Genomic DNA, 27,597 nt, shown 5'->3' with positions numbered 1-27,597 from the left:
TGTTATTTTTAAAAAAGATTTTATTTATTTGACAGCGAGGAAGGGAACACAAGTAGGGGAAGTGGGAGAGGGAGAAGGCTTCCAGCCAAGCAGGGACCCCGACATGGGGCTCAACACTGGGCTCCATCCCAGTTACTCTGGGATCATGACCTGAGCCAAAGGCAGGCCCTTAACGACTGAGCCAGCCAGGAGCCCCGATGTGGTAGAGTAGTAAAAGGTATAAGGGACACAAAATGTATCAAAACCATCGGTGAAAAGCTACAAAGTGAACAAAAATGGAAGATTATGTATCACTGCAGGCTGAGAGCCTTCTGGATGTGGATGTGATAAAAGGGAAAGGTAGGTAGACAGGAAAAACAAAAGCAAAGACCATGTTCCATTTGTAATTTATGAAGTGATTAGAAAAAAACTCAGATTAGTTAAAATGGACACATTTTTACTAAGCACGAGGTATCATAAAAAGCGTAACAGTATAGTCCCTGCCTCCTAGGAAATAAACATCTTCAGGGGAAAATCAAGATTTGTGTATATTCTGGAAGGATCCTGTCTCATCATCTTGTTTTGTTTCTTCCTTAGACTGCTTTATGACGTTTGAAATTATCTTCTTTGCTAACTTGCTGACTTGTTTTCCTTCTAAAGTAAGCCCCCTAAGGGCAGGGATTTTTGTCTATTTTGTTGCATCCCCAGCATCTTCAACAGCGTCTGGCGCACTGCACACGGCTTAATAAGCATTCGCTGAATGAAATGGAGAATCAGGTCTTAGGGTAAAATCATACTCATTCTGGCCTTGAAATCTCTGGGCCAGCCAAAATCTCCAACTTTCAAACACTAGGGGGCAGGCCGAGATTAGCGTAGAAACGATTGTTTCCCTTTAGGTCAGTGGTTTCTAACTTCGCTTACGTAAGCATCACCTCGGGGTGCCTTTAGGCGTCCTGAAGACCAGAGCCGACTCCTAGCTATAGAGGAATCGCCAGAGGGTGGGGCTCAGGCAGCAGGGTTCTGGAAAGCTGCCCAGAAGATTCCGGCGCGCCGCTAAGGGCAAGAACCACAGCTCGGGAGTCGAGGCATGGGGGTCAAGATGGCGCGGCGTAGGGCGCGGTGCCATAACGGAGACAAGCTCCGACGACCCCTGGCCTCCACGTCACACTGTCCGTGCTGCGCGGTGCCTTTCATCGATAATGGCGGGGATCGGTCTGTCCTCCGGGCGGCAACACGCCCGGCGCCGCCGACTGAGTGGGAAGCTCCCCCGCGACCGACTCCGGCTTCCCGCCAATGACAGAGGCTGCAGGGGCCGCGCACCACCCCCGGGCCGCCGCGAGCCCCCACCCCGGAGCAGCGAGGCTCCGCCCCCGGGCGGCTGCTCCGTGAGGGTGCGGTCGTGGGGAGCGACGGCGGGGCCCGCGCTCGCGCTCTCTAGTCCCTCGACTTCCCCCCGCCGACCGGCTCGCGTGGCCCGGGTCTCCGGTGGTGCACGCGGCCGCAGAGCGCGATGAGGCGGGCGGCGCTGCGGTAAGTAACGGGGCCGGCGTGTCGCCGTCCTGGGGTCGCTCACGCTCGCGCTCCGGGCTGCTAGCGGGCCTGGGCGGAGGGAACCGGCTGCCAGCTGCAGGGACTCGTGCGCTGGTTTGGGGGCAGAAAGGGGGCCCTGGGTGGGAAGGGGCCCCTGGCTTCCACCACCGCGCCCGGACCGCTGCCGTCTGGCTTACGGTGGGGCGCTGCGACCTCCAACATAAAGGCTTCTGGAGCAGTTTGGTATTAAAAGCGAAGCGGCACTTTAAGGGAGGAAGTTGGGTGTTCCTTGAAATTCCTTTCTCTGTGTTCATCAGGGGTGTGGTTTGGAGTTAGCCCCTTGCCGGAAAGCTCGCATTTAGGTTTCCACTTTAACTTTCCAACTCCTTGCCCTCCTTTGGAGAGCATTTTCGCGTTAAGTGCTTGACCACTTGGACTCTGGGTAAAGTGCGCAGAGATTAATATGTGCAGAGATTGCGGGGTACCTCTTGGGCTGTCAGGAGCTCACTAGGACCGTGTGCCTAGGGCCTTTGGTGCTCATCTAAATTTTACCTAATGAGCAGCAAGGACGCGAGGTGGGGGACTTGATTAGGCTACTTGGACAAGGAGGATGCTTTTTTGTATGTGTCACATGCCAGCTTGACCACTTAATGCCTAGGGGCTTAGACTCTCGCACAAGTCTGGCTCTCCCCCAGCTCCTTGCACCCGAGCACTCCAGCTGTCCCCAGATTCTTTGTGCCTAGCAAGGTCCCCAGGGGCCTTACCCTGTTACAGCATTTGAAATCATCCCACTACAGGTGCCACCAACTCAGTGTGGCCCACACTTGCGCTGACCCTGAACTCCATCATTTCTCTTAGGGATCGTGGATATTTCTCTCTCTCTCTCTCTCTCTCTCTCTCACTCACTCACTGTCCTGATGGATCTTGCTATTGGTTGAAAAAGGTTCTCTCCCTCTCCTTCATAGAACTTAAAAAATAAAAGCTTTGTTAACATTGTTTAGACAGTGCTACATTACAGGAAGGGCCACAGTTGACTTCAGGTTACATTGGACATGATGGGAGGGGCCTTCCACAAAGCTACATAGTTTTGGGGCATCTGGGTGGCTCACTTAAGTGCCTGCCTTCGGCTCAGGTGTGATCTCGAGGTCCTGGGATCAAGCCCCACATCCAGCTCCCTTTTTAGTGGGGGTCTGGTTTCTTCTTTTCCCGCTCCTCCTGCTTTTGCATGCGGTGCTCTCTCTGTCAATCAATCAATCAATCAATCAATCAGTGTTCATTAAAAAAAAAAAAGCTACATGGTCTTGCCATGTGCCTTTCCCCAAGGAATCCTTGTTTGATCTTCTCTCCGCCTTGGAGGTCTCTTTCTTTGCCCTGAACTCCCATAAACCTGCGTTCCTTTCTTGTGAGTTCTGTTGAAGCTTAAGCAGGTACTCTGTTAGTGTTCAGTGAGTGCAAGAGTTCATCAACGAGTACTGACTGTTTGAGATGATTAGGTTATTTGACAAGTGGGCAGTCTTTGTAGCTTCTTTTCTCCCCCCAGACTCAACAAAGAGTCACCTTTGTTCAGGTTCTAAATTGAGGCATTTCCGCAGAGTTCAGGGTATGTGGTGGCATTGCCTGTTAATGTACTGAAAACTCTTCCTGGACACCTACCCTAAGCTTGGGACCCAGAACAGAGCTAAGACACTTCTGCTCACACCGTAGGTGACTTCGGTGACTTCCTAGGCAAGACGTGAAGAGATTGGCCTCCTTGATCTTCTTTCATTGGAAAAGTTCAATCACAGAGTCCTCAGGCCTGAATGTCTCAAAGGCTCTTGACAGTTTCTTCTAAAGGCCTACCTAGGAATGTCACTGTAAAACTCCAGAGAGCTAATCAGGGGATAAACCAATATCCCTGAGATACTGAGGTGTTGGGTAGTGATGAAACCATTCTTACGCTCCCTCCACCTCAGTGCTGCATATGTAAAAGAGAAGTAGCCCGAGATTGTGAAAAATACAGCTTCCTGCAGATGCATTCATGCGCGCATGTGTGTATGTGAACTTCTTTCTCCTTATGACAGTCCTATAGGATAAGGCACTATAACCACCCCATTTTACAGATGAAAAAACTTTTTTGGGGGTGGTGGGGTGTTAGTCCTTGCTTGTCCTGGCATGTGGTAGTAAGAGTTTACTAATAATTTGAACTAGAATGAGTAACAGTATTGGGGGTTCTGGACCTCTCCACTGCCTTGCTTTCTTCAACTGTGCATTCAGGAGATTGTTTTGTTAATCTCTGATATTATATGTGTGTTATTCCTGATGTGATAGTGAGCGATTAGGAGTCAACACGTAAACAGTGAACTGAAACCAACTTAACTTATTTTGGCAGACTAGGCTAGGCACATTTGGGCAATAGTTTTTATTTTGTTTGGGGACTAGGAGATTTCTGCCCCAGTTCAATAAATATTCTCTTTGAGTCTGGAGAGGGCTAATTCTGTTTTCTTCTCTCTTTTTTTTTAAGATTTTATTTATTTATTTGACAGAGATCACAAGTAGGCAGAGAGGCAGACAGAGAAAGGGGGAAGCAGGCTCCCTGCTGAGCACAGAGCCTGATGGGGGGCTCGATTCCAGGACCCTGGGATCATGACCGGAGCTGAAGGCAGAGAGAGGCCTTAACCCACTGAGCCACCCAGGTGCCCCTAATTCTGTTTTCAAATTGATTAACTTACATTTGGCTTTAGCTTATGGTGTGAGAATAAAGAACAAAATAAACGTTCATGTTTAATAATAAACGTTCATAATTAATTTACTTAACTGTTTACCAAATTGATTCTGGGCTTCTGAAGTTAATAAAAAAGCAAGAGTAGATCCATTAAACCTGGCTGATATCTTTTATTTATTTTATAGATTGTTAGCTAATTGTTCTCTGCTCTCATGAAATGTTTACTCCAGTTGGAGAGATGATTTATAGAATAGCATCATATGGAAATATACATACCCTGGAGAAATAAGTACAGACCCTTACAGGAAAGTATATACTAAGGATGTGGGATGGCCAAGTGTTCTGGGAGGAGGGGCTGGTTTTTGGGGTTGCCTAGAAGCTGGGGAACCTAGTCCAGTGTGTTTTATCTTGTTTTGTAGGTTTTGTTCCTTGAACAAGGGGCTGCTTATTCCTGGCAGAAGATTGACTCAAGGATCCCAGAATCCAGAGAAAAAAGGAGTTATCCATATGCATGAAGGTAAGCATGGGTGTTTACCTTTTAGGCCCACGTGGTTAAAAAAAAAAAACAACAAATCTGTCTTACTTGGGAGCCATATAGATAGGTAGTTTAGGACAAATGAGACATACTAAAAGTAGATTTTTTAAAAAAGATTTTATTTATTTATTTGACACACGGGGAGAGAGAGAGAGAGTGAGCACAAACAGGGGGAGTGGCAGGCAGAAGGGGAAGGAGAAGCAGGCTCCCTGCAGAGCAGGGGAAACCTGATATGGGACTCGATCCCAGGATATCTGGGATCATGACCTGAGTCATGAAGGTAGTGGCTTAACCAACTGAGCCACCAGGTGCCACCTTAAAGATAGACCTTTCATAAACTTCTCATTTATAAAATGATCAGTATAGTTTTCAGTAGAAACCACATTCAGAATTTTGGAGCTTTTGTTCCTGGGAGCCTGGGAGATGGAGCTCTTTCAGTAAATGATTTCCACCTTCCTTGTATCAGTACTAAAGGGGAAAACATGGACAAAAGACACCTGTTGTATAAGTAAGTCATGGGCTCTTCATTTGTAGCAACTAAATGCTCCTAATCTATAGTTTTGTTAGAGAGGCTATTAATCCTTGCTTGGTTGGGGCGCCTGGGTGGCTCAGTTGGTTGGGCAACTGCCTTTGGCTCTCGTCATGATCCTGGAGTCCTGGAATGGAGTCCCGCATCGGGCTTCCTGCTTGGTGGGGAGTCTGCTTCTCCCTCTGACCCTCCAGTCCCCTCCAGTCTCCTAGTGGTTACAGGCATACCTCAGAGATATTGCAGGTTCAGTTCCAGACCAGCACAATAAAGTGAAGATCACAACAAAGTGAGTCAAATCAATTTGTTGGTTTCCCAGTGCATTTAGAAGTTACGCTTACCCTATATTGTAGTCTGTTAACGATACTGTAGAGACTACACTGTAGTCTGTTAGCGATAGTGCTATGTCTAAAAAACAGTGTACATATCAAAGCAATTAAAATAGTACCATCAAAGCTCACTGGTCACAGATCCGTATAACAAATATAATCATTATGAAAAAGTTTGAAATATTGCAAGAATTGCCAAATGTGACACAGAGACATGAAGTGACCAAATGCCGTTGGAAAAATGGCACTGATGCAGGGTTGCCACAACATTTCAATTTGTAAAAAACATCCTATTTGTAAGGGACAATAAAGTGAAATGCGATAACATGGGGTATGCCTGTATATTTTGCAGTTCTCTATGATTTAGTTGTTTTTTTAAAGGTTTATTTATTTCTTTTATTTTAGAGCGAAAGCGCAAGAACATAGGGGGAGGGACAGAGTGAGAGGGAGAGAATCCCAAGCAGACTCCAGGTTGAGCTCAGAGCCCAGTGTGGGGTTCGATCTCACAACTCTTGAGATCATGACCTGAGCCAAAACCAAGAGTCAGACACTTAACCGACTGAGGCACCCAGGCACCCTGATGATTTAGTTGTAATTAGAGTTTTACCAAATTTATGGCATATAACAACTGTTTGACAGAAAAATCAACTATTTTTCATTAAAGTACATGTTTATCTAACCTTATTTTGTTTTGATCAGTTAGTTATTGAAGGACCAAGGATTGCTATAATTTCCTGTAACTAAAATATATATTTTATGAATCCTATATAAATGCATGTAAATAGATTTATTTTTTTAGTCTTTAATTTCCACTGCTTATCTAATTTATTTTCTCTTTATCCATATAGCATGTTCACCTATACATGTGAATCACGGTGTGTGTGGTAATTCGTATCAACTTTTTTTTTAAGTGCTTAATTCTTTTTGGCATTAATTCACTCTTGCACATTTTGAGCATTAACTAAAATTAAATTGCTTTCTTTGCTTTTCCTTGATCTATGTCTTTGCTTCATTTTTGTGGCTTAAACTTCTCTAACACTTAGGATAGTATAAAAAATCAAAATGAGACTTGGCTATCAGTGTTAGTCCCTGCACTAAGCAGTCTGATCTATTACTGCCTAAAAGGAGGTGACAATTTTGGTCATAATATCTCCATCATAAAGGGGCTCCTACTGACTGTGATACTGCCCCACCTGATGAACGATTGGAGTTACCCCTTTTTTTTTGTGTAAATAAATCCCAGTGATTGGCACCAGAGCATTCTTTTTTGCTCTAAGGAGACAATAGTTGTTTCAGGTTTTTAGAAAGCAGAGGCTTGATCCCTTTCCTGAGCTGTTTGTTGTGGCATTAAATGGAAATTAATCATTCTTTAAAGCTTTTGAGCACATGAACTGCTTTTCTTTTCTTTTTTTTTTTTTAATTAACTGCTTTTCATAGTTCTTGAACTCATTGCCATAATCCAGTTGCAATTTTTCTTTGTTTCTTCGAGTGACCTCTTTATTTTTATTTTAGTTCGTGATAAGTTGCGGGAGATCGTAGGAGCATCCACAAACTGGAGGTAAGCACGCTTTGTGGTCATTCATTCTTTATCCCTATAGGCAAGGCAAGCTGTATTTAGGCCCAGCTGGTGGTCTCATTGTAGGGATGGAAGGGGTCCCATGTTCGGAAATGGGTTGAGAGGTTTTTTTTTTTTTTTTTTTACTTGGGGGGAGAAGACCAACATTCCAACATACTCATCATTTGATGTACTGTTGTCATAAAATATCGTGATTTATACGCACTCTGCCTTTTTCACAGTGTTTTCCGGTATTTTACCTCACTGGTTCTCAGCAAAACCTGTGACATGCTTATGGCATATATTCCTATCCTTTTTACCGATGATGAAACTGAAACTCAGAGAGACTGAAGGATTAAGTATTAGGGTTTGGGACTTAAACCCAAGTTTCTTGGTTTTTCTCTTTCACGCATCCTGACTTTTTATTGCTTCTTGTCAGTTCATAGTTAACCCGGTCTCTGAGTACTTCCCCACCGTGAAATAAGATAATATCCTTTTTGGCGTACCAAATTTTGAGACTAAATGAGACAAAAAGAAAAAGCAGTCACTAGACATAAAATAATTTATTGTTGGTGTAGAAATTATCTAAGGACTTCTTTTTTTTAATATTTTATTTCTTTATTTGACAGGCAGAGATCACAAGTAGGCAGAGAGGCAGGCAGAGAGAGAGAGAGGAGGAAGCAGGCTCCCGCTGAGCAGAGAGCCCGATGTGGGACTCGATCCCAGGACCCTGAGATCATGACCTGAGCTGAAGGCAGAGGCTTTAACCCACTGAGCCACCCAGGCGCCCTAAGGACTTCTTTTTAACTGTTTATATGAAAATTTTCAAATTACTGAAAAGTAGAAAAAATGAATACCTATGTCCCTACCATCTTGATTGGATACTTAGGGTTTTCCACTATTTCTTTTTTTAAAAGATTTTATTTATTTCTTTGACAGAGAGAGATGCAGAGATGCAGAGAAAGGGAACACAAGTGGGGGGAGTGGGAGAGGGAGAAGCTGGCTTCCTACCGAGCGGGGAGCCTGATGTGGGGCTCGATCCCAAGACCCCAGGATCATGACCTGAGCCACGTAGGCACCCCTGGCTGAACTATTTCTAAGTAAATTATAGGTATCATGATAGTATGACACTTCAGCGTGTATCTCCAATAAATAAATACTCTTGTGTAACAAAATCAGCAATTATGTAACTTGAACAAACAGGATATTCTCTTACAGATGCAAATTTATAGTAATGTATAGTAATTCCTCAAATATCTTTTAAAGCTTTTAAAAAAATACCAAGATCCAATAAAAGATTGTATATTGCCTTTAGTGGTTATGGCTCTTTGGTCTCCCCTAATCTGGAATAGTAGACAATTACCCTCCCTCCTTTTTTTTTTTTCTGTGAGCTTCACTTTAAAGAGGTCAAGCCATTTGTCCTGTAGAATGTTCCGTATTTAGGATTTACCTGATGCCGTTTAACTTGTTCCTTTACCCCCTCTATTTTTGGTAAGCTAACAGTTTCTGGCAATAATATCTTGTAAGTGAAACTTAGAAAGACATCTGAACTAATGATATTGTCAACATTTCCGGTTCCTATCCCCTTGTCTCTCTCTCCTGTCCCACTTCAATTATCTCTTCTTTTTCTTCCCTTTCCGTCTCCTTTTCACGTTCTCTTCCTCTTTACCTTTTGCTCTGCTTTCTGTACTTCTTTTGGATATGCTCCATTTTTCTTCCTCTGTCTCTTCTGAAATTGAAGGCAGAGAGAGAGAGAGAGAGAGCGAGCGAGCGAGCGAGCGAACTGGGGCACAGAGAATGTAAGAATCGTCAAGATGAGGAATGGGAATATGGTGTTCAATGGCCACTGTGTTCTTTAGCCCATACACATGTTTGTGTCCATCGCTGCATTTTTTTTAAATAAAAGATTTTATTTATTTATTTGTCAGAGAGAGAGAGAGAACTCAAGCAGGCAGAGTGGCAGGCAGAGGCAGAGAGAGAAGCAGGCTCCCCACTGAGCAAGGAGCCCGATGCGGGACTCGATCCCAGGACCCTGGGATCATGACCCAAGCCGAAGGCAGTGGCTCAACCAACTGAGCTACCCTGGCGTCCCCCATCGCTGCATTTTAAATTCAGTGTCAGATGTTCTGTTTTTTGAATACACATTTTGATGAAGAGAATATATGGTTGGTTTGGGTGTATCTCTATCACTTATAAGTGTTTTTTTTAATCTACAAGCCCAAGGTATTTTAACGGAAAATTTTAAATTCCACCACGTGTCAGGTGGGGAGGGAGGGAAGGAAGAGCAGACGAGGTAGGTCCAGACCTTTGTTTTCCTCCTTTGATAGTGTCTGGTGTGCTTGCATGTCACTGGCATGTGGGCTAGCCCTGCCTCTGTGTTTCATGAAGTTTGCATCCTTTCTTCTCAGAGACCATGTGAAAGCAATGGAGGAAAGAAAATTACTTCAGAGTTTTTTGGCCGAGTCACAGAAAGGACTGCCGCCCAGGAGAATGAGAGACAGTTATATTGAGGTTCTCTTGCCTTTGGGTAGTCAGCCTGAATTACGAGAGAAATATTTGACTGTTCAAAACACCATAAGGTAACACAGTGCTCCTTTTATTGCTGTCATTTATTTGTTTTTATTTTATTTCCTTTAATCACTGTGACTTTGAGATGTAATTCCCATATCATACTACTCAGTTATGTAAAGTGAGCAGTTTTGTGGTTTTTAGGGTATTCGGAGAGTCAAGCAGCCGTCACCACAATCAATTTGAGAACCTTTCATCTCTCCGAACTGTTCTTCCTTTTTAAGGGATGATCATCACGATTTTCCTTTAATCGCAGTTGTCTTTATTTCACAGATTTGGCAGGATTCTTGAGGACCTTGACAGCTTAGGAGGTACTGGTATTATTTTAGTATTTCTAAATAGATATTTACTATTTCAGTAATTCTATAGATATACATTGAATCCTTTGGCTGGAGGGGACTTTTTAATTCTTTAGCTTGCACAGATGAGGATATTCTAAAAGGGGAGTAAAAGAAGAGTCTCTGTTACCTCTGAATTGTCATAACTTTTTTCCTGAAAATGTAGATTCCCGTTTAACAGTTGTAATCTCATTAATTCTTCTTTCTAATTACTTTTCAAAAAGTCTTAAATTTATGGGAAAGTTGCTAGCACAGGACAAAGAATTGTTCTTCTCTGAGTCATGAAAGATAATGACTTCACCCATCACCCCCGTGGTTTTCATTAGTCTTTCTTACAAACAAGGACGTTCTCCTTCCTAACCACAATAAAGCCATCAAAATCTGGAAATTAACCCTGCTCCTTGAGATTCTGTAATCCTCGGACCCCATTCACCTTTCACTAGTGGTCCTTTGTAGTAGAAAGGATCTAGTTCTGAATCACATGTTGCATTTAGTTGTTGTGTCAAGAACAGCTCCTCAGTGTTTCTCTGATCTCAAAGACCTTGATACTTTTGAAGGCGGTAGGCAAAAATTCTTTTGTGGAATTCCTCTCAATTTCAGTTTATTTGATGCTTCCCCATGATTAGATTTGAGACCTGCATCTTTGGCAGGAACATCACAGAAACGATGGTGTGTTCTTACTGCAGCTCATCAACTGGTGCAATAGTCTCATTTGTCCCATCACTGGGATGTTAACTCTGATTCCTTGTTGAAGGTGGTGTCTGCCAGGCTTCTTCTTCTTCTTCTTCTTTTTTTAATTATGTTCAGCTAGCCACCGTATAGTACATAGTTAGTCCTTGATGCAGTGTTCAGTGATTCATTAGTTAAGTATAACACCCAGTGCTCATCACAGCACGTGCCCTCCTGAATACTCATCACCTGGTTACCCCTCCCCCATGAAACCCCCACATTGTTTCTCCGTGTCCATAGGCTCTCATGGTTCATCTCTCTCTGATTTCTCCCCCTTTGGATTTCCCTCCCTTCCCCTATGGTCCTCCGAATGAAACCATAGGATAATTATCTTTCTCTGCTTGACTTACTTCACTTAGCATAATCTCCTCCAGTCCCGTCCACACTGATGCACAGGGTGGGTACTCATCATTTCTGATGGAATTTTATTCAGCCAGACTTCTTCACTGTAAAGTTACTCTATACTCCTTTGTAATGAATACGTACCTGGTAGGCAGGTAAGTTAAGACCTTATAAACAGTCCATTTCTCATCAGACCTCCAATTTATTATTTTAAACTCTATATGGACTCAAGGATTCCTATTTTATTGAGTGGATTATGATAGGTCACTTTCATCTCTTGTGCTCAGATTGGGCTGGGACTGTCCCAGTCCTTTCACACTGGCCTGTGTTTTTGTGTTTTCCTTTCTTTCTTTTCTTCTTCTTCTTTTTTTTTTTGATGTGTCCCTGTCATTCTTTTGAGCATGTCCTCACTTTCTGGCATAGGAAGACATTCTAGGCTTATTTGTATTTTCCCTGACTTTGTCCCAGAATCAGCCAAAGCTCCAAGGAGCTCTGGTTCTTCTTGATGGAGAATGGTAATTAGAAACCAAGATAACGGTGCTGGGAGTGGTCCTCGCTGCTGGGGTGTCACTGCTCCTATGCCCTTTCAGTCGATGAGGTGGGGAATCTATGCACATGCACATACATTTACATCTATGCTTTTCTCTCTGTCTGTTTATCCATCTATGAAAATGATGGGTTCATGCTGACAGTTCCAATTCTGGTTCAGCACCGCAGGTTCATTGATTTCTTCCCTTTTTGTATTTGTAATTCCATTTCCAGCTGGCTCCATTTTTTCTAAATCCATTTACTTATTTGATCAGTGTCGGCTGCATGAAACTAATTTCATACCTCTGCCACCCCATCCCCTCACGGACCCATCATGGATGCTCCCCTCATCTCACTGGGATTCGTCCTAGGTCCCCTTCTGCAGGGTCACCGTCCTCATTGTGCGCAGCCTGCAACATGCCGGGCCACTGCTCTTGTTGCCTCCTTCTTTATGTCCTCCTGACCCCATTTGGGCTTCAGCATCCTACTCTGGTCTACCTTACTTGCTCTTAATAATGACTTTTGGACTGACCTGTTGGGAAAGGATTTAAAGAAAGACTCTAATGACTTCTACAATATAGACATTAAGTCCATTGTTAGGCTTAACACCCAGCTGCTTGTCCCTTCAGATTAAATAAACCCGATCAGGGGCACCTGGATGGCTCAGTCAGTTAAGTGTCTGCGTTTGGCTCAGGTCATGATCCTGGGGTCCTGGGATCGAGCTCCACATCGGGCTCCCTGGCTCCTGCTGATGTTCGTTCCTTTCACCTGTTGACTTGATTCTGTTCTTTCTAGTTCTTCCAGCAATTTGCCTTATCACCTATGCTTTCTCGTATCTCAAGCCTTTTCTCAAGTTCACATTTCCTTCAGCTCATAAACATGTTCAAGGTTCTTCCATCCTACAAGGAAGACTATGTAAAGCCGCCCTCCCTTACAACACTGTCGAACTTTCTCCCCCACTTCAGAGCTAACTTTCTGGAACGTGTTAGAAAAAGTCATTTGCTCTTATTTCCTTTATGTCTTGACTTCTGTTTACTTCGCAGTCTCACATGTTTTGGCTTCTGCTCGTCCTTGCCATTGAACTGCTCTTGCCAAGCCCTCCACTGGCCCCCTTATTTCATGATCTAATGGGTGCCCAAGGCTTACCTGATCCCTTTGTGGTTCCTAATATTGCCAAACTCATCCTTGGGCTTTGGGGACATTTCGTCCTGCCTCTCTGGCTGTTCTCTCCCAGTCTCCTTTGTGGGTTCCTCTTTCACTAGTAACCTTTTCAATGTTGGTTATGCCCAGGGTTTTGTCTTCTGCACTTTCTTGCTTATCTGTACGCTCACTATAAATGATCGCATTTACTGCCAGTGCTTTACTTGTTCTCAGTATGGGGAATCCTTAGGAAGCTGCGTTTCTTGCCTTGCTTTTCTGAATTCTAGACCCATTTGTCCTCCTGGACATCTCCATGTGGATATGCCATAGGCTTCTCAAATTTAACATGTTGAAAATAGTCCATTCTACTCTTCTTGTATTCTCTTTTTCAGTGAATGGTGTACCATATTCACTCAGGCGAGCTAAAGACCTGGGGTTATTACAATTCTTGCCAAGTGTACCTTCTTCTTAACTCTAGGATCTTTTCATTTCCATTGGTACTGCCATAGGTCAGCCACACACGATTTATTTTATGAGCACCACAGAGGCTTTTAAATGGCCTTTCCTGCCTTATCCTCTCGTTCCCCCAGTGCATCCGTTAGCAGGCGCATGGATGGAAGGATTTATTCTCACTTAACTAATATTTATAGGATGCAGACCCTGGGCCCTGAGGGTAACTGATCCAAGTTTGAATGAATCATGGGGAAGCAATGAGGCCACCAAACACAGAAGTATAATGCAACTTTAAGTGGGTTGTCATTTATAAGACGCATAGAGTCACGCTAAGCTTATTGAAAACATGGAAAGTACACGGCCACAGTGTAGGAGTCAGGGGTGTTATGGGGAAGGAGGGAAAACTTAAGTGAATTAATTGCTTTATGATTAGGAAAGAATCAGAGGGAAAATAGATAGCTGAGTCCTTGTGATTTGTTTCTCTTTTCTGAAGATGTTTGACGCTGTCAGACTCATGTGCTGGGGTCTTTCTCTAATTGAGGCACCGCGTCTGTGCAGCGGTAACAGGACACCTGGTAGGCTTGGGCTTTGGGCTTTGGTTTCTTCACCAAATCTAAAATTGAGTGGGCAGTTAGATTAGAGAATCCCCAAATCTCTTCAATGTATGAAAAGTCTTTGGTCCTCCGATAAGACCACTAGTGGGATATAGGGGGTTGGGTCTTCAAAACAAGATAATTTCAGGGCATCAGTTGTAAATGTTGAGAAATAATTTTATTTTTCCTTTATTTTGTTCTTTTCTCTAATAGTTCTTATATGCTACATGCACACCAGAATTCATGAAGCTAAGATGTCTCCTTTGTCAATAGTTACAGCCCTGGTGGATAAGATTGGTAAGCGATACTATTTTCTGAGCATAATTTGAATTCTCAGTAATTACAAGAGGTGAAATTAAGGGAAATATTTTCCTTTTATGGGGGCATTTTTATGTATATATATAAAGGAAAATGTCTAGAATGCTGTATTCCAAGATACATATTTATTATTATATTCTTTGAGTGGAAGGGTTTTGCACGATTCCATTTTATTTTTTATATTCTTTGCATTGTCTGCAGTTTTCCAAAAGATACATGAATTTCTTTTGTATGTCAAAAAAGTTATTTTGGTTTTGAAGACTAAAAAAAAAAAAAGAAAAAAGGAAATGTGGTAGAATTTGCCAGAATTTCAAGTGAAATTTTCCAGTTGTAATAGAGAAAATTTTGGGTATGGTTTGAACTCAGATTGATTTTCTGTTTTGCAGATATGTGTAAGATGAGCTTAAGCCCAGAACAGGACATTAAGTTCAGTGGCCATGTTAGCTGGGTTGGGAAGACATCCATGGAAGTGAAGATGCAAATGTTCCAGGTGTGTATGCATCTAAAGTTTGCCTGCTTGTTCCAACACCACCGGCCAGGCCTAGTGAAAGAAAAGCGTATTTACCTCTCTGTGAATGGACAGGTATACAGCTCACCACTTCTAGAAAAAAATAATTGAAAGTTCATGTCATGCAGATGGTGGGTTATTTTTTTTTTTTTAGATTTACTTATTTATTTTTAGAGAGAGTGAGAGAGAAAGAGAAAGCGAATGTGGGGAGGGGGAGAGAGACTCTCAAGCAGGCTCCCTGCTGAGTCCGGAGCCCGACTGGGGGCTCCATCCCAGGACCCTGAGATCATGACCTGAGCCGAAATCTAGAGTCGGACGGTCAACTGACTGAGCCACCCAGGCACCCAGTAAATGGTGGGTTATTAACGGTCCTCCTCCTGTGTAAAGACTGACACATTATTTAGTGTTTATGTTCAGTGTGTATTACTTTTAAGTCACATATAGCTATTTACCCCAGAGAATTCACACAAGTCTGAGTTCCATTAAGCATGAATGGTAGTGGTCACTCTGTTAGTGTCCTCGGGCTGTGGTAACAAAATACCACGAAGTAGGTGGCTTCAAACAAATTGTCTCGCCGCTTGGCAGCTAGAAGTCCAAAATCAAGGCCTCAGCAGAACCATGATCCCTCTAACATTTGTAGGGGGAGAATCCTTCCTTGCTTCTGGTGGTTTGCTGGCAGTGCTTGGCGTTCCTTGGCTTGCAGCTCTGACACTTCAATCTCTGCCTCCATTGCCATATATGCCATATACTCTTTCCCTCTCGTGTCTCTATGTCTCTTCTTTTTTTTTTTTTTTTTAATTAAGTAATCTCTGTGCCCAGCGTGGGGCTCGAACTTACAACCCCGATATTGAGAGTCACATGCTCTACCGAATGAGCCAGCCAGGTGCCCCTCTTCTTACGAGAACATCAGTAATGTTGGAGTAAGACCCCACCTTACTCTAGTATGACTTCATCCTACATGCAAGTAAAGTCATGTTCACAGGTACTGAGGTGTAGGGCTTCATATCTTTTTCCAGAACACTGTTCAACCTGTAACAGTCACTTAGACCAATACAGCAGTTAAGAACAGCTCCTCTAATGAGCAGAATTCAGAGTAGTTATTATAAAGAAGTAAAGACATTTGACCAGAAAAGGTTCCTCAAAGAAGATAGTAGCACAGAAATCAGATAATTCAGAGTACGAATGGTGAGCATAGCATAATGGATAAACTTGTTCACTGTGTTGTACACCTGAAGCTAATGTAACAGTGTGTGTCGACTTTACTCAAAAAGAAATAATAAGGGGCAAAAAGAATGGCTTCTTCAGTTATGCCAAGGTATTCAGTAGGCCCATTATTCAGATTCATTTTTTCTCTTCTGGAATGATAAAGCATTTCACCTTTCAGAAAAGTCTGAAACTTGCTCTGCAGTAATTAAAGTTTTATCAGAATAGTTTAGTTTTTTATTTGATGCTATATATAAGCAGTTGGATTCTTTAACTCCCATGTTGCTATAACTGACACTAACATTTTTTAGAACAAAATGCAGATCGTAGGGGATATAGCTATGATTTGTCCACACTGTTTTTTTTTTTAAGATTTTATTTATTTATTTGACAGAGAGAGATCACAGGCAGAGGCAGGCAGAGAGAGAGGGGGAAGCAGGCTCCCTGGTGAGCAGAGAGTGTTGTTTATTTTTTTTAAAGATTTATTTATTTATGGGGCAGAGAATCTTAACAGACTCCACACTGAGCACAGAGCCCGACATGGGGCTTGATCCCAGGACCCTGAGATCATGACCTGAGCTGAAACCAAGAGTTGGACACTTATCTGACTGAGCCACTTTCATGGTTGATTCCTGCTCTGATTCCTGCTGTCCATTCTGCTTTTTGGAGGATTCTTGGTAATTTGAATCTTGGCCAAATAGGTTGAAAAGAGAAGCAGGAGTTATTGTGAGGACAGAGCCAGTGAAAATTAATGTCAGACAAGAACAAACTTTTTTAAAAATTTATTTGAGAGACAGAGATCACAAGTAGGCAGAGAGGCAGGCAGAGAGAGAAGAAGGGAAGCAGGCTCCCCGCTGAGGAGAGAGCCCAATGTGGGGCTTGATCCCAGGACCATGGGGCTTGATCCCAGGACCCTGAGATCATGACCCGAGTCGAAGGCAGCGGCTTAACCCACTGAGCCACCCAGGTGCCCAGACAAGTACAAACTTCTGTTTTAAGTTTGTGTTTCTCATTGGCCATTTTGGCTAATAACTCAAGAGCTGAGTGATCCTTCCGTTCCAGAGAGGAAACTTGGTGGTAGGTGCTTTGCCTTTGGTTTGGGTACCTGTAGGTTCAAATTCCAGCTCTGCTGCTTATTAGCCATGAGACTGTGGGTAGATTACGTACCTTCTCTGAGCTTCTGTTTTCTCAAGTGTAGCATGGAAACAGTACCGTGTTATATTGTTTGGTAAGTATGAATAAAAAAACAACCCAACTGTCTTAATTACTTGGTAGAATTGCCTGTCACACAGTGAGCACTAATGCCACGTTGGCAGTAATGTTAATTTGTTATCGCTCCTGTGGAGGTGGTCCCAAGTCTTTTCTGGGATTGACCTTCAGACCTATCTTCCGAGCGCCTGTTACATCTCTGCCCCTGCGTGTGCTCCTGCTGCCTCAAATCCAGCGTGTTAGAAACTGAGCACCTCAGTTTCTTCTGCAGCCCTGATCCTCCTCGATTCTCACCTTCACCTCCACAGCCTTGTGGCAAGTCTTACAAATTCATCACCCAGAACAGCTCACCAGACTTCGTTCTTGTCCCACAAGAGGCAGCGAGGCCTTGAATGAAGCCCAGGGAGGGGCCTGGTCAGTGAGCTTCCCTGCTGCAGTCTGTGCTCCCTCTGTTGAGGGACCAGTTCGACCTTCCAGAGCCGACCTCAAATCACCTCGCTTTCCTTCTCAAAAACCTTCTGTGACCGTTCTCTGTGCATTACAATCTAAACTCTTCGGACTAGTTAGGATCCAAGGCGCTCCATCAATGAGCTCCACAACCATGCTTGCAGCAACTTCGCATTTATATACCTTCCTAGAGCTTGCTGCGGGGCATTTTGAACCTCTTAAGAGTAGAGCGTTGTTCATTTTTGCATTCTCGATGTTTGGCCCTAGCAGGTGTTCCTTCTGGTAACACGTACCTTGAACTGTGGGTTGGATGAGTATCATTGCTTATGCTTTCTTCTTGGCCTGATGTCCTCGTGCACTGGCTCCACAGATCCGCATTCCGCCTGTGCTCCCAGACCCCCTCATGCCCGGGTCGCAGCCCCTGTCCCGTCCCCATGCCTCCTTCCCCACCACCCCTGCTCTGAACCTTTCTCCTGGCGCCTCTTCTCCACCGAGCTGCATATGAACACATCTGTTTCTCCTCTGCTAGGCTATACATGTCTTCAGAACAGCATCTGGGCATGAGTCGGCCAGCTCACCTCCTGACATCCATTCATGTGTTGTTCCCTTAGCCATGGCTTCTGGAGGGCCTCTTCTGTGCTAGGCATGCGGCGGTGAGCTAAACAAAGTTTCATTCTCTTAGAGTTTACAGTCTAGTAATACTCAATCATTTTCTGCCCTGATGCATACATCAGCAATTATCTGCTCTCTGCCGGTGCTTGTGCTCGGTGCTAGAGATGCAGACATGAGCGAAAATGGTCTTGGTCCTCAGGGTGTGCCTGCTGCGAGGGACTCCACCACGTATGTAAATGACCGTGATACACGGCCCCCAACTTAGGATGGTCTGATTTTTCAGCTTTACGATGGTGTGAAACAGTGTTCAGTAGAAACTGTACTTTGAAGTTTGAATTTTGATCTCCTCCTGGGCGAGTTATAGGCAACAAAGCAGCCACTGCAAGCTGCCGCTCCCCTGCAGCCACGTGATGGTGAGAAGAGATGACTCGTACACTTGCAACGCGACTGTCCCCGGGCAGCCATTCCGTGTTTCCTTTCAGGACAGTATTCAATAAATGACCTGAGGTAGTCAGTGCTTTGTTATAAAATAGCTTTGTGTTGGATGATTCTGCGCAGCCGTAGGCGAACGTCAGTGTTCTTGAGCACGCTTCCAGTAGGCTAGGCTAGGCTGTGACGTTCTGTAGGTCATGTGTATTCGACTTAATGACATTTGCGTCTTAGGGTGGGTTTGTTGGCATATAATCTCACTGTGAATCGGGGAGGCTCTGTAGTAGTGAAGCGTCGTACAGTGTTTCTCCACAGGGACGCTCTTGGCATTGCACGTAGGAAGTTATGCAGGACAGTCCCCTGCGTTGTGAGGTGTTTAGCTCCTTGGTTACCCCTGCCCCGTTAGTGATGTCCCTCAAGTCATGTGACTACCAAAAACCTCTTCGACACATATCCAGACACTCCCAGCAGGGGTGGTACCCATCTGTTGTGTTGAGAACCACTTTCAGGGGAGGATTTCGTTTCCATTCTTGTAGCAAACCAAGGAGGGAATGGTGACCTCTGCCTGGGGAGGAGTGTCCTGAGGAGGGCGGCTGTGACGAAGGCATCAGGCACGGGCATGGACAGGACAGGTTCACTAGCACAGTTCGTTCCAGGACCTCCCAAGTTGTCAGTGGTGGCTAGGGCAAAAGGAGCAGGTGTGAGGCGGGTGTTTGGTGGACAGCCAGAAAGGAATCTGGGCCGTGTTGTGGAAGGCTTTATATGTAGTGCCCGCAGGCTTAGAGCAGATGCGGGAAGAAGGTCGCGGGGGAGGGTGATGGGGCCTGAACGGGCACAGGGAGGAGGATGAGGGGTGAGGTCTATTGACGAGCGAGCCTGGCACACCCCCAGCTGATGATGGGACTAAACGGCATAACCTTCCTGCAAGTACAGACCCCTAGAGGCTAAGAAATGCCTTAAAACCTCAAAGCCTTGTGCATTGTACATGTCTCACTTCATCCACAGAATTGTCACTGATCCTCACCCTTTCTTGGGAGCCCCCGGGCTCAGCTAAGGAAAGCCATACGGGCTGGTCATTGGCCACTGAAAACACTGACATCTGTGGGAGCAGAGGGCCCTTCACCTGGCTCTGTGTGCCTTCGTGAGGACGGGCAGGCGCGGAGAACGCAGAATCCTGCGCGCTGCCGGACAGTCCCATGATGCTGATGGGGCCGGTCCCTCTGTGACCCTTGCCCTTGAGTCTCAGTCACGTGTGGTTCCAGAGCCTGTGGGTCATGGTCATCCCAGCCCTTCTCGCATGGATCCTGTTTGAATGTTAGGAAGTCTTTCTCCTCTCTCACAACCACAGGCTCCTTGGTCTTGCTGCCTTTCACCCAGAGCTTAGTTCTGTGCCTGGCAGCTCAGCAAATAGTGGTTAATGAACGCGCTTTTTTCTAATTGCAGCCTTTTCAAAGCATGCGGGCTAGCTGTTAGAGTTGCAGCAGGTCTTTCCAGTAAATGCATTTCTTACATCTGTATTTTCTTTCCATTGTTCTTTAGTTACATGGCAATGAATTTTGTCCCGTTCTGGATGCGACATTTGTAATGGTGGCTCGTGATTCTGAAAATAAAGGGTAATTTCTCTTTTTTCCTAATTCTTTGTTTTGAAAATTTCAAAGAGACCTAAAACTAGAGAGAAGACTATAATGAATTTCCATATACCCATCAACTAGACTTAGAATTTTCAAACGTTTTTTGCCATATTTGCTTCATCTGTTTTTCCAAATTATATTATTTGGTTATATTTTAAAGCAAATCCTAGACATAATGACCTTTCACTCTGAATACTTTTGTGTAGGGATCACTTTAGAGATGAGGATATTTTCCTAAGAAAAATACATTACCATTAGAGTGCCTAACAAAAATAAAAGTAAGTTTGTAATATATTCTCATGGCTAATGCATATTCAGTTTTCCCCAGATATCTTTTTAATGATCTGTTCAACTCAGGATCCAAACAAAGTTCAGGCACTATATTTGATTTTTATGTCTATTAAGCCTTTTATTTTTATTATAGCTTTATCGAGATATAATTCACATACCATACAATTCACCTATTGAAAGGGTACCGTTTAATGACTCTTAGTGTATTCACAGAATTGTATGATCTTTTAAGGCTTTTTAATCCAGAACAGTTATGTGTCCTTGTTGCCCCCTGAGTGTTTCATATCAACTTGTTGAAAGGCCAGATGGGTTCTTCTGTACAGTGTCCAGCTTTCTGGATTTGTCTCGTGGCTCCCTCATGGTGTTTTTTTTCCCCCCACTTATTTCTGTATCCCTAGTATTTTCTGTAAACTGAAGTTAGATCTAAAGTTTTGATCAGTTTCAGGTTCAGCTTATTTAATGAGAGCATCTTGTAGGTGATGAGATCTATGTATCTCAAAATTGTAATGAATCTCACGTATCAAGTCAGGTACAGGTTGTCCTGCACGTAGTGATGCCGAGATTGGCGTGTGGCGGATCAGTGGTGACCGAACTGACCTTTTCATTGGAGGGCTCACTTGATCCTCTTGTGATAAGCAATAATCTACAGGTCCTAGTGGGGTACAGGATATTCCCAGAGTGTACTTTGTCACCATGTGAATAGCTAGCTCCCTGTCTTCTTTCAGTGCCTTTTTAAAATAAAGATTTTATTTATTATTTATTTGACAGACAGAGATCACAAGTAGGCAGAGAGACAGGCAGAGAGAAGGGGGGGAAGCAGGCTCCCTGCCAAGCAGAGAGCCTGACTTGGGGCTCGATCCCAGGACCCTGGGATCATGACCTGAGCCAAAGGCAGATGCTTTAATCCACTGAGCCACCCAGGCGCCCCTTCTTTCAGTGCTTTGAATGTCCATTGCTGATCATTGCTTTAATCATTAAGGTAAATCCTGTCTTTCCTCCTATATTTACTACCTGGAGTTCTGGAAAGAAGAACCTTCCTTTGTTAACTAGGGCAGTTTGATTTGTAAAGGAAAGTCAGGATTAATGTTTCATTCTTGCCCTTTATTTACACATTTTCCAAGTAATGGGTTGCTTGACTAGCTAGTGATGACATGGCTTGTCTACTTTTTGGCTTTTTTAAAAAAGCGTCATTGTGAATTCATGGATTTTAATGGTATGGACGTAAGTTGCAGCCCTTGTTCTTCCTGGGCTCAGAGTGTACCATCTTTGTGCAGTAGGACCCCCTTTAAGCTTGCTTCTGTGAAGAGCCCTTTTCATATTTCCCCTCTAGTCTTCCTGTTCTCTGGTACAGTGGGATATTTGGGCTCATCTAACACATTTCCTGCCTCGGGCCCGGAATCAGCCATTTCTCCACGGAGGCCAAGGTTTCCTCTCAGCGAGCACTGGTATTCAGAAACCAGAATCCAGGCATAAGAACTGTATGTTGTTTCTTGTCATTGTCTCTACACGTTTTCAGTGGACAGAGCTAGGATGAGTGTTAAATAGCAACAAACACACGCCCAGTGTCGTGAGTTTATACCATCAATTCCAAGTCAGATTGAACTTTACAGATTTTAACTTCTTTGGCTTTATACTTTCTTCCTTTTAAGGTGTATTTTTGGTTCCTAACAGGAGTCATACCCAAGACGTTGAAACAGAGAAACACTGGTGCTGGGGTGGGAGGGAATGGAATGGGCTTGCTGTGGGTACAGGACAGTCTAGGGGCCTGTGGGGAGTCTGATTTGTGTTAGAAATTTGAAGGAGTCTGCAGCGAGAAACCTTTCCTGCTGCATGGAGAGCTGACTTGAAGAGTGAGTTAGGATCAAAGCGTCCTCTGGTGACTGGTGTGAGCGTAGAATGCAGCCCGCGGCTCTTCACGCCTCCCAGCAGCCCGGCTGACCTGCTGCTGCTCGCCGGCCTGGGCCTCCTTGCCAACCCTGGAAAGGGCTGGATTTAAACTCTCTTGCAGATGATGCTTTTGAATTTTCCGAGCTGCCATTTCAGTATCTTTGTTTCCATTTTGAGAAATTTGCCACCTGTAGAGAGCTAGGATAATGCAGTGAGCACCGATGGGGCTTCAGCTAAAGTCACCGATTAATGTTTTACCACCAGCCTTATTCTATGGCCCTCTCACTCTGAGTACACACATGGACACTCTCTCCCTGAATCACTTGAAAGTAAGTTTTGAGACTACTTCTGTAGATGCTTTAGCCCGTACCTCCTGATAATAAGGTCATTCTGCTACATAACCTCGATGCCTTTATTATAGCCAGAAATTGAAATGGTATAGTGGCGCTATCTAATGTACGACCCACATTCACACTTTGCCACTTGTCCCTAGTTTTATAGCCTTTCCCCCTGAGTCAGGATCTGATCAAGGATCATGTACTGCATGTGGTTAACATGTTTGCTTGTTTTTTTTTAAAGAGCCCCCTTGCCATTTTCTGTCTTTTAAGATGTTGACATTTTTTATTTTATTTGGTTTTTATTATGGTCACTGTACAGCACATCATCAGTTTTTGCTGTAGTGTTCCATGATTCACTGTTTGCGTATAACGCGCAGTGCTCTGTGTGATCCGTGCCCTCCTTAATACCCACCACCGGATATTAAGGACATTGGCATTCTTTTTTTTTAAATTTTATTTATTTGACAGACAGAGATCACAAGTAGGCAGAGAGACAGGCAGAGCGAGAGGAAGGGAAGCAGGCTTCCGGCCATGCGGGGCCCGATCCCAGGACCCTGGGATCATGACCTGAGCCGAAGGCAGAGGCTTTAACCCACTGAGCCACCCAGGCACCCCAGGACACTGGCATTCTTTGAAGAGTCCAGGCCAGGTGTCCTGTAGAATGTTCTACAGCCTATTTTTGGCTGTTTCCTCGTTACTGCGATCAGGTGAAATTTTTCAGGGAGAGGTGGTATCCTTTTTATAAATGTGAACTTTCTAGTGTACAGACTAGTTCATGACCGGAAAGCTCCTCAGTTGTTCCAGAGTTATTAGGGAAGCAGTCAGGCAGCATTACCCAAGACCAGCAGCAAAGACTTCTTGAAATGAATGGGTAATTGGTCACCTTCCATATTTACTGGGTTATGACACCTCTTAAACTGTAATCTTTTCTTTTCTTCTCTTTAGGCCGGCATTTGTAAATCCACTCATCCCTGAAAGCCCAGAGGAAGAAGAGCTCTTTAGACAAGGAGAATGTATATTAATTTGTTTATAATGTAAAGATACAGTTTAAAAAGCCCATTAACTATACTGCAGAGGAGGTTATGGAAGAGTACGGATGGACTCCTCATGGCGGTCACGTGTCTCTCTCATGCCAGGAATTTATTGAAATCAAAAATACCTTATTTTTTTTTCCCACTGGAGTCCTCAGTTAGAACAGTTTTATCAATTAGACAATATTCACTAAATGAAAGAATTTGCTTTCTCATTTTGTAATAAATGGATCAGTGAGATAACTGCTGGGCAGGGGTCTAGGCCAGGATGGTCTTTCCATTTTGTCTTTAATTGGCCCCACCTGAGCCGGTGCAGCTTCCTCCCGGAAGCCAAGAGTCGCCGGACAGCTTACGTAGCCTCAGCAGCCTACTCTGGGATATGTGTATAATTGCCCGTGGGCTTTACAAAATCTGGAAATGTTCCCTTTGTAGGGTCCAGCGCAGCGCAGGTCAGGAACCCCAGTGCTGTAGTGTGACCCCTACCCCGATCGTAGCTCCTTATTGTCCTGTGTTCCAGTGAACAAGGGGAGAAGGGTCGCCTTCAGTGCCAAGTCATTACTGAAAATGGCTCCCAGTGCTGAGGAGAGGACTACCATCCACGAGATGTTTCTTAACACGCTGGATCCAAAGTAAGTTAGCATGGTGAGATTGCAGGTTGTGAAAGCATTTAAACTTTGGCCCTCTCCACAGTTAGGCCTGCCTCGGCATGCTGGGAGTTGTTTGCATATATTGTACTTTTCATCAGTAAAACTCTGGCCTTTCAAGAGGGTTTACCAAATCTCTGTTTGTTTGTACAGGACTGTAAGTTTTCAAAGTCGAGTTTTGCCCCCCAACGCAGTGTGGATGGAGAATTCAAAACTGAAGAGCTTGGAAGTTTGCCACCCGCAGGTATTGTAAGTTAATGAAAAATCCTTTAAATAGGATAACTCGCATTCGTGGTTCTCACGTAAAATCTGACACACCTTTAAACTGACCTCCGTTCCGCAGCATTGTTCTTTCTTCTGTCTTTGAGGGTGGCCGTGAGCTTGTGTATGTTCAGCCGTTTTTTATGTCTCATAGGAGCGCAACATTTTCAATCGGATCTTTGGTGGTTTCCTTATGAGGAAAGCATATGAACTTGGATGGGCTACTGCCTGTAACTTTGGGTGAGTTGGGGGGAAGGTGGTTGTAACCTTTGAGAAGCAATGTGTACTGCCCCCTTGAATTGAAACATTTTGGCCCAGTCTGGATGTGTTGGGGCATGTGCTCTGTTATTAGATACACATTACAGTGATCCCACCTACCTTTGGTGTTACTTTTTCAAAGGCTCTTGCTCTGCCTTTGTCACTTAGTACATTCAAGACCGGAGAAGAGGTGATGGCAGTGAGAAGGGAAGAGGTAGAGGGGTGGTCTGGTCTCAGGACCCTCGCTTACCATTGCTTACTGGTACGATTATTTCCGCCTTCCCTAGGTTTATTCTTTGATCATTGAAATTTTGCTTCAGCTCCTTGTTAGGGGAGAAATAGAGATCACGTGGATTTTGTGGTTGACCCCAGTTCTGCCTTTTTCCGTTAGTGGCTCCCGACCATTTGTAGTAGCAGTGGACGATATCATGTTTCAAAAACCCGTGGATGTTGGATCGTTGCTGTTTCTGTCTTCGCAGGTAGGTGTGCGATGACAGGCAAAAAACAATTTTTTATTGTTTAGGCCTAGAAGAGAAGTTTGTTTTTCTAAAGCCACCATTTATCTTATGACTGCCTTTCCCCGCCTCGCGAATGCACTTGAGTGACTGTCATGTCTACATCTCCTAGGTTTGCTTTACTCAGGACAAGTACATTCAAGTCCGAGTACACAGTGAAGTGGCCTCTCTTGAGAGTAAAGAGCATATGACCACCAATGTCTTTCATTTCACGTTCATGTCCGAAAAAGAAGTGCCCTTGGTTTTCCCCAGAACATACGGAGGTGAGTGGCGGTGTCTGCTTGTCCCTAATGAATGGAAGAACTTTCAAAGACATTTTCCTTCTTTGAAATTGTGTGGGATGTGTACCTTTGCCTGTTAGCTCAGGAACATATTTTTAGAAGATCGTGCTTTTGAGGGGCTGCTGCCTGCCAGTGGCTGTCACTGCTCTGCCCGGGCTGGCCGTTGTCTGAGGGGTCGGCGCTGGTGGTGGTCAGAGACTGGTGGAGCCCAAGGAGAGGGGCGCAAGTGGAGGCCCGCTCCCTCAGGAGCCTTGCACGGCCCTGGCCCTGGCCCCACAGGGCGTGCCCAGTGTCACGTTTGCACGCTCGTTGCTGGCCTCATGTTCTCAAGTAGTCTCATGTTTGTTCAATAATTCTGTAAGGTTCTACGGGTTTCTTCACGATTCTCTCTTCTGTGTTTCAGAGTCCATGTTGTATTTAGATGGGAAGCGGCATTTTGATTCCATGAGCATACCGGTGAACTTGAGGAAGAACTACCTTGTGGAGCCCTAGGAAAACTGTACTTGTTGAAGAGCGACTCTCCACACGGACATAGTGCCCAACGGAGGCCTGATGACGTGTTTCTGCGTTTATTCTCCTCCTCCAGAAAGAAGAATGGATTCAGCCTTTAGGATGATCAGAAAGTACACGAGAGGGTAGCTGGGTGGGGCAGAGGGAGGAGGAGTTATTAAACAATAAATACTCTCCAGACAGTTTAAATCATGACCCTACCATGTTGCCTCCAGTGTGGTAAAGAAATTAGGGCAGAATGTCTTTATACGCGGTTGGAAAAATTCCTTTCTTACATGTATCACAAAATATCCGTATGTGCTCTTTCCTGCCAAGGTATTTGGAGGGCATTCCTTAAGCCTGGCCTTGCAGTTGCCCTGTGTTGTCTAAATCCTGTCAACTCGACAGGATTCCTCTGTGTTTTGCCTCCCTCTGCTTCCCAGCTTTTGTTGTTAGCAGAGGGCAGAAGAAGAGTTGGGGAAGGGATCCAACAAAAGGTAAGGCATTTGGAAGGATCTGTGGGAAGCTTTAGATCTAAAGCCGTACCAAGAAGAGGTGTTCAGAGAGGACGCACATGACGACACACAGAACCCACATGTTCATTCTTCCGTTTGCCAGGCAGCTCTTCAGCACACTCGGCCAGGGGCTGGCCAGGATGTATCTGATTCAAAAACAGAACAGTAATAATAACAGCTGCAGATGCTTACCGAACGCTTGCCCCTGTGCTACGGCACTGTCTGAAGCACTTGACATGTATTTGCTCATTTATTTTCCCACCAACGCTAGAGGTAGGTTCTGGAACCCCATCAGTTCAGTCCACTCAGGAAACTGAAGCACAGAGACGTTAAGTAACTTGCTTACGGCCCCACAGCTAGTAAGAGCCAGGTGGTGAGCACTCTTAACCAGAACAATCTACTGCTTCCTGGGAATCCAGCAAGGAAGTCCGTGTCCAGTATCACAGTGTCACCTAGGAACCCAAAGGGAGGTATTCCCATGAGTCTAGCCAAGACAGTGTCTTCCTGGATGGAACAGGAGGTTGGCTGAGTCCGGAAGAGACAAAACCCAGGCCGCACAGAAGAGTCCTCCCTGAGCAAGTGCTCCTAAGAAGGAAGCAGTCCTCAGTGTGGGCTGGGGATCAGCGATCACGAACTTGGTTCTGTCACAGAATTAGCTCAAGTGCTTTCTTTCTTTTATTTTATTTTTTTTAAAGAATCTATTTATTTATTTGACAGAGAGATCACAAGTAGGCAGAGAAGCAGGCAGATAGAGAGAGGAGGAAGCAGGCTCCCCGCTGAGCAGAGAGCCCGATGCGGGACTCGATCCCAGGACCCCGAGATCATGACCCGAGCCGAAGGCAGCAGCTCAACCCACTGAGCCACCCAGGCACCCTCAAGTGCTT

General features: G+C 44.5%; 1 protein-coding gene across 2 annotated transcripts; it reads left to right on the top strand.

Annotated features, from left to right (window-relative positions):
• Positions 1 to 958: 958 nt before the first annotated feature.
• Positions 959 to 26,419, top strand: ACOT9 (acyl-CoA thioesterase 9). 2 transcript variants are annotated; one of them, XM_004769175.3, is made up of 16 exons: positions 962 to 1,509; positions 4,630 to 4,727; positions 6,449 to 6,475; positions 7,113 to 7,158; positions 9,564 to 9,734; positions 9,997 to 10,034; positions 14,060 to 14,143; positions 14,551 to 14,654; positions 20,112 to 20,185; positions 23,665 to 23,732; positions 24,268 to 24,379; positions 24,548 to 24,638; positions 24,810 to 24,895; positions 25,305 to 25,392; positions 25,541 to 25,691; positions 26,113 to 26,419. In XM_004769175.3, the coding sequence occupies exons 1-16, from the start codon at positions 1,490 to 1,492 to the stop codon at positions 26,199 to 26,201; spliced, it is 1,347 nt and encodes a 448-aa protein (XP_004769232.1). In that variant the 5' UTR covers positions 962 to 1,489; the 3' UTR covers positions 26,202 to 26,419. The 2 variants fall into 2 exon arrangements, with proteins under 2 accessions (XP_004769233.1, XP_004769232.1); XM_004769176.3 differs by lacking the exon at positions 6,449 to 6,475 and having other exon boundaries at positions 959 to 1,509.
• Positions 26,420 to 27,597: the final 1,178 nt, after the last annotated feature.

The sequence above is a fragment of the Mustela putorius genome, unplaced genomic scaffold, assembly GCF_011764305.1.
Source record: "Mustela putorius furo isolate JIRA1106 unplaced genomic scaffold, ASM1176430v1.1 tig00003836_pilon_pilon_pilon, whole genome shotgun sequence".
Taxonomy (NCBI): Eukaryota; Metazoa; Chordata; class Mammalia; order Carnivora; family Mustelidae; genus Mustela; species Mustela putorius.
Note: the sequence above shows the minus strand (reverse complement) of the source record. Positions and strands in the feature narration are given on the sequence as shown.